General features: G+C 48.9%; 1 protein-coding gene across 2 annotated transcripts in view; it reads left to right on the forward strand.

Moving 5' to 3' along the window:
• CACNA1H (calcium voltage-gated channel subunit alpha1 H) overlaps positions 1-15713 on the forward strand; it is a 480369-nt gene that overhangs the window by 314623 nt on the left and 150033 nt on the right. For both annotated transcript variants that reach the window (XM_037911163.2, XM_043523932.1), the window contains exon 7: positions 10791-11103. In XM_037911163.2, coding sequence (XP_037767091.2) covers positions 10791-11103 — 313 coding nt within the window. The remainder of the gene's footprint in view (positions 1-10790; positions 11104-15713) is intronic.

A 15713-nucleotide genomic window follows, 5' to 3' on the forward strand; every position in this document is an offset into this window, starting at 1 on the left:
GGGAGTCTGCAGCAGAACTGGCAACTGAACCAAATCTTCCAGGTCCCCGGCCAACGCCTAAACCACAAGACCATCCTCCTTCTCACAGTGACTCTCCCTGACGCAATACACACGCCTGTGTACTGAGCTCACCTGCCAGGATCCAAGACACGGGTTTCCAACTCCCCGTCACTCTGGGGGATTTTTTGTTTCTCCTCCGCTTAGTAGTCTTAACTCCAGAGGAGGACACACGAGGAGTCTGAAGTGTAACACGCTGCCTGGACCTCAAGCACCCTGTCCCTCGCTGGGTGGAATGACCTTGCTTAGCCCAAGCCACTTCCGTTCTGTTTGCTGCCATATTCTTGTCAACAAACCCAGGAGCTGGAGCACGTGGGGTTAAAATGCCCTTTCCTTCCCCTGGTTAAGACCACAGGCTGCTGTAATTCCAGGAAAACTCTGGATAACCAGGCCTGCAAGATGAGAAAGCACCCCAAGGGGCAGAAACGCCTTTCCTGGCGACGTGGGAATACTTAGATTTTCCTTACAGGTTTGAAGGCCTTTGCAGTACTCGCCCTGTGACTGAACTGAGGAGACCCGGGTAACAGGGATGAGCTCGTTAACTACTGAGGAAAACTAGGCAGTTGCTAGGAGTCGCCATGGTTTGTTAGTATCAGAGGCGGTGCTAGCCCATTGGGGGCCCAAAGCAGGAATATTTTGAGGGCCCCCCTACGCACAACACATAATAGACAGCAAATAGGGGGACCCATTGAGCTGCTCGGAACCCTAAGCAATTGCTTAATCTGCTTATGCCTTGCACCGGCTCTGATTATGGTTGCACTTTCTAACACCGTCAAGCAGCTGAGAGTATCTTCCAGCAGCCCCAGTACTTAAGGAACCCAAAGTGAGACCAGGGGGATAAAGTCTCTTTATTAGATATATAGCAAGCTGGCTCCTATGGACTCTGACCCTGATTGTGTCTGCATCATGTGAGAGACCCCTTCCAATAGGAGGCGCTCTGGTGATTGCACAGGACTAATTTTAAAGAGACGTTACCAGCCTGTACTACAGTTACCTTGCTGCAAAGGCAGCCAGCGCACAGCACGGTGCAAAGGGAGAAAGGTTTGGCCGGTGCTCTTTGGGGTGTTGGCTCTGTGTTAGCCATGACCGGTGACACAAACCACAGGTTTCTGAGTCTCATTCGCAAGTCCCCTGCGCTCAAAACGGCATGTTGCTGTCTCCCTTGGAAGGCTGAGGGTGCTGAGTCAATGCTAGTGGGTTTCAGACATGTGGCTCTGTGGCATTTATGGTCTTTCGTACCTATGGGCTGGACGAGGAAAAGCTGTCACCTCCAGCTGAGCCCTGGCCCTTTAAATCACTGAGGAGCCCTGGGGGCTCCCGGCTGCCACTGCTACCCCGGGGCTCTGGGCTCTGGCAGAGCTTTAAAGGGCCTGGGGCTCCGCTGTGGTAGCAGCTGCCAGAGCCCTGAGCCCTGCTGCCCGAGCCCAGGGCTTCGGCAGCAGGGTTCCGGCGGGGATTTAAAGGGCCGGGGCAGTAGCGGTGGCTGGAGCTCTGGGGCTCTTTAAATCCCCGCCAGAGCCCCACCACCACTACCCCAGGGCTTGGGCGGCAGGTCTCAGGCCGGGATTTCAAGGGCCCTGGGGCAGTAGCAGCAGCTGGAGCTCCGGGGCCATTTAAAGCCCCGCCAGAGCCCCGCCACCGTCGCTACCCCAGGGCTCGGGCAGCGGGGCTCAGGCGGGGATTTAAAGGGCCCCGGGGGTGGGTAGCAGCGGCTGGAGCTCCGGGGCCCTTTAAATCCCTGCCGCAGCCCCGCCGCCGCTACCCCAGGGCTTTAAATTGCCCTCTCGGAAAGCCAGTCCTGGTACGGCGCACCGGCTCTTACCGGGACGCCGTAGCGGGGCGTACCGGCTTACTTTCACCTCCGATGACAGTCCTCCTCTCCCTGGTTATTTTGTAGCCTAGCGGGCTGCTGAAAAATCAAACTGCCTGAGAAGGCCACTTTGAAGGGATAATTAACACAGGATCTAACGCACCCACGTGGCTTCCACCCACACACAACCTCCAGCATACCCGGGGTGCCTGCCTATGCCTATTGTTCCTCTGCGGCCCAACTGCAGACAGTGGGGATGTCTGCTGATTATGTTCCAAGCAAACTTTCTTCTGGTTTGTGGGGTTCTGGTTTCTTTACTCCTCCTTCTCTCCCCCGCCCTTCCCCCAAATCCTTCAGCTACCTCCATGCGCTCCTGCTCTCTCTCCCCTGAAAACCTCCACACACTTATACACGTGTGTCTCAGCACACTTTAATCCTTCACAAGAATCTCCCTCTCTTGGTGTGACACTGTAGCATTCCGTCGCATAACAAGGACAGTAGGAATACAGCACTCGGACTTTTCTTCAGCCTGTTTTTGGATGGAAATTTCCCTCGGAACGAAAGAGGCTTGTGGGTGGGCAGGAGGAATTCAGGCAGGCCGGGAAGATGCACTGTTTTAATGTGCCGTCTGTCTCTTCGATTCAAGATGCAGATGCTCTGTATAGCGTGGCACGTCCCGTGGGTCGGAAATGGGGCCCAGTGCGAGGCCCTGAGACAGGGCACGGAGAGCTCGCCTTGGCCTTGGCAAATAAGGAGTAAATAGCAATCCCTATTCACTCCGCTCTCCAGTGAAGGGGCCATAAAACCAACTGCTTCAAGAACAGGAAGGGAAAGACTGGAATGGGGGAAGACTGATATCTGACCCTGGGGATGATGGCTAGACCCCTTCCCTGAGCCAGGGAACAGGGTTTTATCTGATGGATGGGGCCTGAGACGGAAAGAGAGGGAGATCGTCAGCTGATGTGAGTTGTCCTAGCTCCATTGTGGAGCTGTTCTAAGGTTCTCCCTGGGAAAAAAGGGGATCTGAACTCCTGAGCTTGTGTGTTTGCTATTTCTCCATGGCAAAGGCGAATTATATAGGTCGAAGAAAAACCAGAGTTTCGTACTGAATTGTTTCACCAGCATTCAGGCCCCGTAAATCTCTACCAAATGCAATAGGCAGCTGGATTTTCAGCGGTGCTGAGCCCCTTTACCCCCGTTTGATGTTGCATCTGCTTGTGCCATCCTGAAGCAAATCATATAAGGGAGAGATCCCTGCCCCCAAGCTTCTGTCTAATTCCAGGCCCTAGATTCCATATAAATAAGATGTCATTTATTTCCCCTGGGCCACTTCAGCTCAGAGAAGCAGACTCCAGTTTTTTATTGCGGTGTTGGTAGCAATTTTCCAGCTTGGTTTACTGATGCTTCTCTCAAAAATGCCTGCTTGGATGAATAAAATAAACTGCACAGGAGCCATTGGTTTAGCTGGGACTTTCCAGGTGCTTGGTCCTTGCATTTTAACTGCTAAACCGCACAGTCTCCGACAAGATTATGGCTGGTGCAGGCTCAGAGATTTGGTCATGGATAGCCCTGTCTTGAAGCAGTGTTTTAATTGCAGAGATGAATGCTAGGGGCACATCTTCCCTACACACCTCTTCTAAACTGGACCTTAGAGCTAACCGCTTAATAGCGGAGCCTCAGTTTCCACACCTGTACAATGGGGATAATGCTACTGTCTGCCCGTGTAAAGAGCTTTGAGAACTACTGAGGAAAAGTGCCAGAGAAGAGCTAGCTATTTTTGTTATTTTATAACAGAAAAATCTATTCTTTCTCCACTCCCACCCCCAGATAATCTCTTGTAGTTCGCATTATTGCTTGCTTAGCTAATGGCTCCACGAGGCTCCTGAAATCTGGAATCATGAGGAGATGAAGCTGACCGTTGCGGTTCTGTTCCTCTAGTTGCATTATGCTCGTTACCTCAGGCCTACATCTCAGTATCTTTGCTGTGACTTCCCCTGCACTTTGGGATTCCATAAAGTAAATCTACCCACAGCTGCTGAAAACCTCACAGACGTGTTCTCAGTTGCCCTCTGGTCTGATTTTGTTATTCAAGATGTTCCCACCAGTCCTCCCCTTCCACACCCCAAGGTCGGTCTGGCTGGCAAGGACTTTAGTGCTGGAGGTGGCAGAAGGATGGGCATTACTCACAGAGCTAACAGGGTTGTGGAAGGAGTCAAAGGCAGACTTTCCAAGCAACAATGGCAGCAGTTGAGCAGAAAAATCATAGAATCCCATATAGAGCAGGGTGAACCGTGGGTGGCTGGGTGGGCAATGACGTGTAACTAGCTCAGTTCACCATTAAATAGCAAATTATCCATTTGACTCGCTCCATTTCCCGATCCATGGAGCTGATTGGATGTTTGTTTAAGAAGTGTTTCAATTACCAAGGGGGCAGAGGAGACAAACTTCACAGTGAATGATGTTCAGAGCAAGTCCTACCATCCGCGCTGCCCTGTGAAGTTTGTGCCATCCCTGGAACACAGTTACTGAGTGCCCTAACTTTTCAGAAGGACTTAGGTGAAGGCTTAAAACGATAGGTTAAAAGTAAAGCAGTATGTCCGTGTTTACAGGATTTAATTAAATTCTCATGAGCGAGTACCTAGACGTTCCCTATGCACTTCACTGAAACAAGGACCCAGCCCCTGCCCTGAAAAGTTAAGTCAAAGTTCTGTTGAGCCCTGTTGCTTTTTTCTTTATCTATTGATTGGTTTTATTCAATCTGTTACATTGCACCGTAGATGTGCGTGGTGCTGTACAGAGCAGATTGCATATCTGCAGTAGCACTTTTCACGCTAAACTTTTTTATCCCACTGCGGTGTTTACCAGTGGTAAGTATCTGTGCTTTGTCTACACTGGCACGTCAACATTACAGGTACTAGTGGATCCGCACGGGCGCTAGACAAATAGTGTGAGAAGTCCAAGGCTCTGACACTCGGTTGCTTTGCCCCAGAAATTACAGGTGTAAGTAAAGATTAGTGAAAAGGCACACACCGGCCGTGCAGCAATTAAAGCTCCCAGTTATCTTAGCCTTCCAGAACCATAAACTGAATCCCAGACTAATTAAATCAGATTGGAGATAAGCACACAGCTCTCGGTAATGTGCTTTTGGGTTTTTTTTTTTTAAATTCTGCAACAACAGAAAGAGTTTGAGATGGCTGATTCGCTCCTTGTTAATGCTCGGCGTGCTCTTCCCAGGGACATGCCTGGAGATGGATTTATTGAAAAGCCAAATTGCTTTTAATTGGAAATTGGGTTTGTCTGAAATTTGTTCTGTGCACCAAGAGGGGAGTTGCTTTTAGTGAGGCGAACTTGACTCTTTCCGCAAGAAAGAGGACTCCAGAGGAACCACAGAATGGCTGCTCTTGGCCATGCTTCTCTCTGGAGTTTGCTAATTAGTTAATTTCTGCTGCAGGCCACTTCTGGAGGTGGACCCATGCCATGAAGTTTGGAGCCAGGGTTTTGTTTCGGACCTGTTGCTAGCTGATACCTGTTAAAAATTGATACTGCAGGAAAAAAATGAGTGATGTTATGGGACTGCAGTAACTGCACCTGCAGGGAAAGTGGTGGTGATCTGTCGGCACGTGGCATTGTTGGGGCTTTGTATTGTGCTGTGGCAGCAGTACGGGATGCCGTTGCACCATAGTGCAGCAACAAAATAACTTGGCTACGGTGACATGGAGATGTGAAGAACTAATGGAGTGGCCCAACTTCCTGACCTGGCAATGTTGGGCTTGTGACACACCGACATGGCATCACCGTGGTGTGGCAACCATTAACAGCAGAATGCAGCATAAAACTGAAGTTACCTAGCAGGCCTTATGGTAGAGCCAACCTAACCACATTTGTGATGCTGTTGGGGACAAAGAACACGGCCAGTCCTAGATATTGTGGGGCCCTATGCTGCACCTATAACTGGGTTCTCTTACCTGCATGTACCCACATCTTGCCTCCTTCCCACCTGCGAAACCCCTTAGCCTTTGGCAAACCCCCCACACACTTAATTATGAGACCACTGGAGCCACACCTCAGGAAGGCATGCATTGAAGAACAGAAGCAGACTTTTGTAGGCAGAGAATGGGGAAGGACCAGGAATTTCATCTCTGCTATGGCTTCCTGGTGCCAGAGCTGGATGGGGCAAAATGACCAGGAATCGGAGATGGTGCTGTGGTGGGTGGGTCATGTGAGGGGAGTGGAAGCCCTGGAAGAGCAGTCTGGACAGTCTCATAGGCCTCTGACAGGTCAGCGCCATTGAGCTCCTCCACAATTCTCAGGGCCTTCTTTCTGAGGTGGAAGCAGGTGGCCCTGGCAAAATCATGTTGGTCTGTGGTCCGTAAGAAACGAAGGAAAGCCAGCTGAGGTTTCCCCACAGGGAAGGATGGGGAGAGACACATTGTTTGGTGTTCCTCTTGGTTTCCTTCCTTGCTTGCTTACTCCCCTCAGAGCTGCTGTGCTGCAGGAGAACAGCCGTTACCTCAAGAGACAGTTGCAATGGTCAGGTTGACAAACGGACATCTTCTAGGGCCTTCACGGGAGGACAGCCCACTCCTTCTCCAGCACAGCTGTGGAGGTGGGAGGAGCCCAGTGCCTGATCTGCCATGTTTGACCGTCTCTGTTCCAGAGGGACCCAGGGGTGACCTACCAGGGGGGCTGTGAGGTGGGAATGAGGAGCTTTGGCAGAGCTGAGGGAGAGGGGGGACCCAGAGTGTATGGCTACAGGCTGAGAGCTGAAATAGCAAGAGGGCTGCAGGTCAGGATTGAGGAGCATCAGCAGAGCTGTGGGACAAGCCCAGGACTGGAAGCAGGGGGGTACCAGGTCTGAGTTTAGGGACATGGATCAAGCTCTGTGGGTGGGAAGAGGCCAGGACTGGGGGCTGCCTGTCAGGTTGAGGTGTCGGGGGGACAGCAGGAAGCTACAGCCACTCTTCTTGCTAATCCTGACTGCAGCCTGCGTTGTTACTCTTTCCATTTCAACAACTGATTCAAACACAGCGTTTCAACTTATTTTAAAAAGAAAGCAGCATCTACAAGTGGGCAGCAGAGCTGGATCCCTTCCACGGCTAGTAATTATCAGAGAGCAGCAAGGATTAAATATTTCATTAAAGCCAAGCTGCCGTGGGCAAGCTTTTCAGGTGATAACTTGCCGTGGTATGCAAGGCAATCCCCGTGCTTCTTGCCCAGGCCTGACCTGCTGAATAGCACCTGGGAACATTTCACTGTTGAGCCTGAAAGGGAAAAGTGTGAGGGCTTCTGTAACAAAAGGAGGTGATGCGGGAAAGGAGGATCCTGTGTGTGCAAGAGTTCAAGCAGCCGAGCGTTAGGGAACGTTCTGTTCCCGCCTGCAGCCAGAGATAGGGTGGCGGCGCGGCTGGAGACCTGAGGTGGAGAGAACCTCTGGCGCTGGTTCCAGCTCTTTAAAAACATTATCTCCCAAGCTGTAGACTAATGAGTCTGGTTCAGAGACGAGTTCCAGGCCTGCCAGGTGGGAGACGGACACCGGGTCGCTGCTTAATTGAGGCAAAGGACGGTGCTTCGGGGAAGCTAGTTCTAGTCTTAACAAGCCCTCTGAGTGAACAGGAGAGAGCACCTCAGCCGTCGCCTCTCTCTGTGGGGCCTGCGGCCTCTTCCCTCACAGGAGGTGCGCAAGTGGGGTCACTCCCGCTGAACGCTGCACCGGCTCCCAGGTGGGGACCCACCAATTTGGGAGGGGGATGAGAGGGTTGTTACAGCGCCGGCAGGCGTTTCGCCGCGTGAGCAGCATTGGCCGTGGCGGCTCACCTCCACACCTGCTGTGCTGCGAAGGGTCTCCACGCCAGCCCTGCATAAGCCAGTGCAGAGAGCAATGATGGGGCAAGCCCAGGGCAGGGACCACAGGTTCTGTATGGATATGGATGCAGCAAGCTGCAGGCCTCCCCCCTGCAGCTGCTATTCCTACCCATAGCTCAGAGGGGTCCTGTCAGGAGAGCTGTGCTGCAGCCCCATAGCCTGGCCCCGGGTGTGGGAGTTGGAATTCAACTCTCCAAGCTACTAGAATTCAGAGTTTTGCCCCGTCCAGCTTCTATGCTTGGACTCAATTACATCTGACTCCAGGGCGGTTCCCTGGCTGGCTGAGTCTGTGGTCCCTAGACAGCTGGTGAGTGAGGAGCTGAAGGCACGTCTACTCACTGGCTAAAACAATGGCCAAACGGTGGGATTATGGCATTTGTAGGAGTGCTTTTCAGGGTCAGGACATCACACCATTTACATGCAGCTTTTTCACGTCTCTAAGAAGGTAAATAAACAGATCATCAAGCATTCATCCTCCTTTGATGTTTGCCAGCTAGCGTGATAATTCCACTGCCCTCCCTGTTTGCAGACTCCAGCCTGGCTGGTTTCCATAATGCCACTGATCCTGGGTCATGGCAACACTCTTTCTCTCTGCCAATGAATAAGTATAATCAGGGTGACTTTGAACACCTTCTGGCCCTGAGGATACTCCAAGGAATGGAACCATGGGGTGGGCAGGGAATGTGTGATAGCCCGGTAGCTGGTTGGTAGTTTGGATAAAAAGTGGAGGTAGCTATTGCAATGCTGGAGATGGAGTGGGGTATGGAGGGGGCAGGAACAAACCCAGCTGGGGCAGGGAAGTGACTTAAGTTCTGATCTAGGAACAGTGCCGCTGGTTTAGGGCTTGATCCAGGTCCCCTGGAAGCGAACGATATAACTCCCTCGAGCTTCAATGGACGTTGTATTCGGCTCGTTGAATAGGCCTACACTCAACATAGTACACACACACATTAGCCCGGTTAGTGGCCAAAGCTCTTCCCCGATCCCAGTGTTTTCCTGTGTTCTTATGGATCACAGAACATAAGCTTCCTCTCCAACTTAGTTGTTTGTAGGGTTGCAGAACCTCCCTGCCCCTGCTCTGAGTTGCCTCTGCCCAAGAGGGAAATCCCAAGTCTTTTTACATTTCTTGGCTGCTGCAACTAATAGGACCCACCTGGTCTGGCAGTGAGGGAGAATCAGCAGCTTTAACTACATCTCTTTGCAGGATCCCAGAACTGACACTCTGTAAGAGGCCGTTGCTGAGGAAGAGCTGTACACTGTTTAATCCCTGTTATCCTACATCTTTCTCAGTTAATTACTGACTTCTGCACTTTAATAAGCATGGAAGTGTTTGAAAGATGAGGGCTGGATGAAAGGCACTAGGCATAACTGTTTCCTAACCTCAAACTTTGAGCATTAAATTCAGACTTTTGGGGGATTTCGCAGGCCATTGGGACAGTCACTAAAATCTGAGCATCCATCAGGGCAGCCAGTGAATAGAACAGAGAATGAACAGGAAGACAGCTCCAAAGAAGACCATTGTGGAGACCTGGTTATTGTCTGGGTTCATAGAAAGGAGGAGTTAAGAAATCTGGATGTAATTGGTGTCCAGTGTCTGTCTAATTACAAAGAAAAACTCTGTGTCTGTGGGCGGTTGGGCACGGAGTGGCTGAGATAGAAATCTCAGGCTATTCAGTTTCCTATTGTAAGCAAGACTTGAGGCCCTGCCCACTCCTCAGGTCTTCAGAGCAGACCCTTAGAGTTCTCCATCTATTAGTCATCCATATTTGCCAATGGACTCCTACTGTGATCCAATATTAAAAGGCAGACTGTCAGTGTGCAAGGTCCGATGCACTATGGGTATCTAATAAAATCCAGTCATAAAAAACTAGGGATGGAGAAGACTTATTCGGTCTTCTAGTTCACCCACACTTCCGGAGTACGTTCTCCAGTGCTTTGGCCATTCTGCCTTTAAACGCTGCAGGCAATAAGAATTTGAGCCTTTCCCCAGAGAGATGATTCCGGGATCAATTAGCCCTCCGTCCCAGGAATGCTGTTTGTCGTCTTGTCCCCCTGATGCTACTCCTGATGATGTCTGTGGCAAGGGTCCCACTGATTTCAGTAGGAGCAGGATTGAGCCTATACACATTTGAGAATTTGGAAATGCTTGTAAGCATTTTGGGGGGGGGGGGTTCATTCTTTCCTCCATCATTACGGTGTTGTTGTCCTGGTCTGTCAGTCGGTTTCTGCTATTCCAAGAAATGACTCAGCCCTAGACACTTTTTTCCATCGTCTGGAGTTAGAGAGTACGTCCACACTGCAGTGTAAGCCCAGGGTTCAAACTCAGGCTCAAGCCAAACCCTGCTTTCATCTACACACAAATCATGTTAAACCAGGGCTTGGTCCCAGGATCAAGCCAGGACCCAGGGTTCAAGCCGTATTGCTTTGCAATGTTGATGCAACCCCATTGAACTGGCACTCTGGGAGTCTGCCAAAAGTATCCCACAATCCTATGGGCCGACTTTCTTTGTTCTCTGGAAAGTCAATTTGGTGGACAGTCAAGTTTAGCCATATTGCACTGTGGACAAAGGGCTAGAGCGGCCACATTTTGGGAGGGCGCTAGGAAGTCTGGAATATGAGTGGTTGGACTCGGGCTCGCAGAATGCAGTGTAGACACTGGAACCCCAGGTTGGGACGCAGGGTTCAACAATTCCTAACCTGGGCTTACAAATATGTGTAGACACTCAAACCCTAGGTTAACAGGGTCTGCTAACTAGAGTTCTACTAACCCTAGGCTTACACTCCCTTTCCTCACTGTATTCACTACAGTCCCAAGACCGCTGGTTTAGAATAACACTCTTAACTCCTGTCCACTCAGATTTTTTTTTAGGTGAGGTTCTGCCACTCTTTCCCTGTGATCCATCCATACCTTGTTTTAACCTACTTCGGGAGTCTGAGGAGAAAAGCAATTCTAAATGCCGTGTCAAAATCAGCATCTACCAGGCCACGGCATCTCCTTCTGATGAAACAAATTATGGTATAAGACACTGACTCTCTCTCTCATCTGCTTTTTTCCCGTTAGGACATACAACTTTACTTTACGGCAGCCGTATTACCAGCCGGAAGGGGAGGAGAATCCATTCATCTGCTCGTCCCATCGGGATAACGGCATGCAGAAATGCTCCAATATCCCAAACAGGAAGGAGTACAGGGTGGAGTGCACCTTGAGCATGGACTCCTACAACCAAAATTTGTATAACCCAGATTTCAGCAACAGGAGCGCTTGCATAAACTGGAACCAATATTACAACGTATGCAAGGCAGGGGATGTAAACCCGCACAATGGAGCTATTAATTTTGATAACATTGGCTATGCCTGGATAGCTATTTTTCAGGTAGGATTTTGCAACTGTTTGCTTTGTCTTGTTTTTTCCCATGTTGCTTGAAGGGGTTTTGACAGATGTTAGTTGAAAAAGGAATATGCCTGCAATAGAATGAAACTTGTAAATAGATGGGACGTGTCAGGTAAATGAACCAAAGAATAAACTCCGTGCTGTTTGGAGAGAGGCAAACTATGACATTTTTCAATACATTTTAGAAAAGGGAGTGAAGATTTCTGATAGTAGAAGGGTTTTTCCTCTAGCAGACAGAGGCATAACAAGGTTGAGTGGCTGCAAACTGAAACTCAATAAATTCAGGCTAGAAATAGGACACATCTGTAATAGTTAAGGCCGTTAACCATTGGAACAACTTACCAAGGGGATGTGGTGGATTCTCCATCACTTGAAGCCTTTAAATCAAGATTGAACATCTTTCTAAAAAAAATATGCTCAAGCTCAACCACAAGATATGGGCTTTATTTAAGTATTACTGGGTTAAACTCTCTGGCCTGTATTATACAGGTGGTCAGATGGGATGATCTAAATGGTCTTCTCTAGCCTTAAAAGCTAGAAAAGCTGTATATTTAGATGTGCTCCTTGTGCAGTCGTTTACACCAGTGCAAAGTGCAATCAGGTCAGAATGGGAGTGTGTTATATTTACCATAGATGTTTAAATGGCTACCCAAGGTGTAATGTAACAGATAATCAAGTCCTTGGTGCACCTTTCCCTGAGGTCAAGAACAATAGATAGTAAAGTTTATGGTCAGGAGGCCATTGTGGCTTAGGGATAGTCTACACATCAACTTTAACTTTTAATTCCCACCTTGTGTTATTTCGGTGCGCATCCGTGAATGGCATTGTTTTTTCCAAAATGAGTGTTCTGTTTTGATTTAGGAATATCAAACTATAATATACATTTATTCTGAAACAAGAAATAGGTTAGTTCTTTGGTGTGAGTTTCTGTGAAGACCAGCCCACCTAGGGAATAAGGTAAGAAGAGTCTGGCTGAAGCTGTTCCCTATGTAAGAGGTATGGAAGGAACATGGTTTTTCTACACACAAGTTGCACTGCTGTAACTAAAGTGGTGCAACTTTGTGTGTGGACAGAGTACATCAGTGTAAACTTGGCTTACATGTGCAAGCTGAACTGAGGCAAGTCTGGTTTAAACCAAAGTATGCAACTCCATCTGTGACATGTGCCTTCTGGCTGGCCTGGCCAGGATTGTACCAGGGACCTCCAGAGCTAAAAACATGAGCTTGCTACAATTTGAGGGTCTGTAGCAACTCTTCTTCTCTGTGCATCAACACACAAGCAGACTTTGAACACACACTTGTGAGTGCATTACACATGCACAAAATTACACCACTTTAACTGAACTGAACCTTTAGTTAAACTGGTGCAGCTTTGTGTGTAGATCAGCTCAAAGGAGGAGTCACTTCCGATCCCAACAGCAGTGATGTCTAAGTAGATTACCAGGCAGAAATCATCTGATCAGCTTATCATAGTGGCCTTGTCTTCCCTAGGAAAAATGGTGTGTGCTTATCTTGTGTTAGCTAACGTGGTAACCAACACAAAGTAAAATCCTAGTTTGTAGTTTTCACACGTTAGCAGGTCAAGGTGAACCCCAAACTCCCCCATAGTTTTTGACTTGACCTGCTAACCCACAACAAAGCTAGCAGGTCTTCTCTTCACTGGGATTTGACCTAGTGTTAGTTTCCGCACATTGGCGAGCATGAGCTAACACGCCCTTTTTCCTAGCAAAAACTTACCTAGAAAGCAGTTTCTGTGCTGTCTGTCCTTTGAAAGTCTCCAGAGCCCTAAGCCAGAGTTGTAGCAGTGACGTCTTCACAGCTTCTGCTCTTCCCCTTTTGAGGACTTTTACTGCCATGTTTTGTTCCCCTTCACTGTGAGTAGCATTTTGGCATATATCTTACATGGCTGTGCAGTGTGGTAAATAATACATATGTGTAGCTGAAGGGGTGAGTTTGTTGCAGTAAGACCTGCAATGAAGACGGGTGTGACATGCAATTGTTTTTAGCCGCTGCTTTGTAGTTTGGTGAATTACATAAGCGAAGGTTAAATTGGAGAGTAGTAAGAAGAGGGGGAGAAGCAAAGAGAGAGAAGGAATAGTAGGGAAAAGGTAAGGCTGGCGGGGTGAAGGATTGACCCAGATACTCATTAATAGGTGAACTTTGTTGCAAAGTTTGTGCTTTCTTTTCTCACATGATCTGGTTCTTTCACTTTCCGATATGCAGGAATGCCCTAATGGTATGGTCGTTAGTTCCCATCATCAGTGCTCTTCAGCTTCTGCCGCTAGTTTTTTCTTCCTTTTAATTATGTTAATTACTAATAATTACCTGTTGGCATTTGTAATTGGTGTGATTTTCTTTTCTAAATTTTCTTCTATTCCCTCCGCGTTCTAAGAAGCCCAGCTCCCAAGGAAGATAGCCCGATGTGCATATTTTGTTTGCTTTCAAGTGCTGTCCCAGTGGCATATCCTGAGTTATGTTACTGCTGCTATCTATTGCTCTAAAATGCATCCAAACAGGTTTAGACGAGTCCCAGGCATCCACTATTAAAAATGCATTGGTACCCGCCTGGCATTAATGTGTCAAAATAGGAGCAGCCTCTCTGTGACTTCTCATATTCCTGATTGGTGCTGCGTGGTGCATGGAAGAAAGGGGAAATTAAAAATAAGAATGTATCCATCAATGCACTGTCCCATTTGGCATCCTCCTTTTCCAACAGGTGGCTAAGCATTTTATCAGAGCCTGATTGATATGGCACAAGTGATCTCTTAGGGCCTCCGGTCTCTGGGCGGGTGGTATGGTTACAGAAAAAGGGTAAAGGCCGATTCACTGCAGAAGTCCCATGCCTGGGCAGTTAAAAATGGTCAAATGTGTGTTGAGGAGGCAATGCTGCTTTCTAGGCTCCTGGGAAACAAGTTATTCATTTCACTTTGTCTCTGGGGCAAACTCTAGCCCAGATGAAATGTGTAGAATTCACCCCAGGAAGAAAACGTATCCCTAGAGCACAATACTCCCACGACTTGAATTGATTCCTCTGGGAAGACAGAAGGCTGATATTGGGTGTGTAGATCATTGTGACGTCCTGCTTTCAAATACCGGGAGGTTTGTGTTTGGTTTCAGGATTGCTGCTTTGGCCATCAGAATACTATCCCCAGCCAACTCTCTTCTTATATATTTTTCCATTTAGTGCCTTAATTTTGAGCTTTTAGAAATAGAAAACAAAGTTACTTCGTGGGCAAAGATGAACTTGGGAGTTGAGGTGACTGCTTAACAGGGCTATGAGAATATGGATAATATTAAGTATTATCTGAGTTGTTAGGTACTCAATCAAAACAATTGCTGGAAAGCAGAGACCATTAAATTCTCATTAGATTTCATCAGCTAATCAGGATGGCCCGGGTTAGACCTCCAAGGAAGGTCCTGAGGGCTGCAGGAGGTAGGGTTGATGGTTTTAGAAGGCCATGCACTTCCCGATCATTGTCCCAGTATACTGTGTAGCAGGCATACTGCCACCGGATGTGTTATCTTTTGGATGAGACAGATCCAAGGTCCTGCTCACTTCTGGCCAATAACTATGCTTTTTGCAACAGTGAGAGTGGAGAGGTGACCCTGAGGTCTGGCCCAATTCCAATTGGGATCATGCCAGTCTGAAGACTCAGTTGGATCCTGTATTCTTCATCCTTCACCCTACGCTGGTTTGTAGTATAGTGGTGTTCGAAAGCTGCTCTGCTCTGTGCTAGAGGTGCCGGCGTTGCATAAGGTAGCCAAGAGCTAGCTATGCATGCTTTGAAGGTTTTGGAAAGCCTGTGTAACAATATGAAAGCAAGGTCAGCATCCCAGGCGGATCAGTAAGTAAGCTCTGCGTTTTTAACAGTATGTTGGTGTTGCTCCACTCCGAGTGCAATGCCAAGCTGACTTAGGCTCGTTTCCAAAAATGACTTAGGCACTTAGTATAGGAGAAGGTAGCGGCAGAGGGAGGGGCTAACCACTCCAAGTATGTATCTGTCTGGGACCCTCGGTACAAACTCGGTGCCGCTAACCCCTCCTGCTGTTTGCACGGCTGTGGCTACTCTCTGTTTTCACTGCGCTAGCTCCAGCAGAGCTACCTGCCGGTTTGTCTCCTGGAGCTGGGAATCGCCCCCCCGCACACACACCTCAAAGCGTTGATGTGCCCCAAGTCTCTCGGCGACGTCTGCTGCATGTCTACCACTGGCAGCGGCGTGTAGGGTATGTGCAGCTACGTGCTGCAGTGAAAAGCCAGCTGCATCCACGCTGTGGCGTGTGGCTACATGTGCCAGTGAAATGCTCTGGCAGGGGGGAGGCAGCGGGAAAGGTGCTGCGGGAACCTTTCCCCGCTGCTTCCTTCCTGCTGGAGCCTTTCCCTGTGGCAGGGAAAGGCTCCAGCAGCAGGGAGGCAGCAGGACACTACACTGCTAAAAATGCAGCGTAAACGTGGGAGACGCTGCTTGGGGATGTAGAGTGCCACATAGGGTGTATACCCACAGGGTTCAGGTGTGTCTTCACTCACCGAGTCAGAGCCTCACTGTCTGCACTAATAACGAGGAGTCCTTGCGGCACCTTAGAAACTAACAAATT

The sequence above is a fragment of the Chelonia mydas genome, chromosome 10, assembly GCF_015237465.2.
Source record: "Chelonia mydas isolate rCheMyd1 chromosome 10, rCheMyd1.pri.v2, whole genome shotgun sequence".
In the NCBI taxonomy this organism is placed as follows: Eukaryota; Metazoa; Chordata; order Testudines; family Cheloniidae; genus Chelonia; species Chelonia mydas.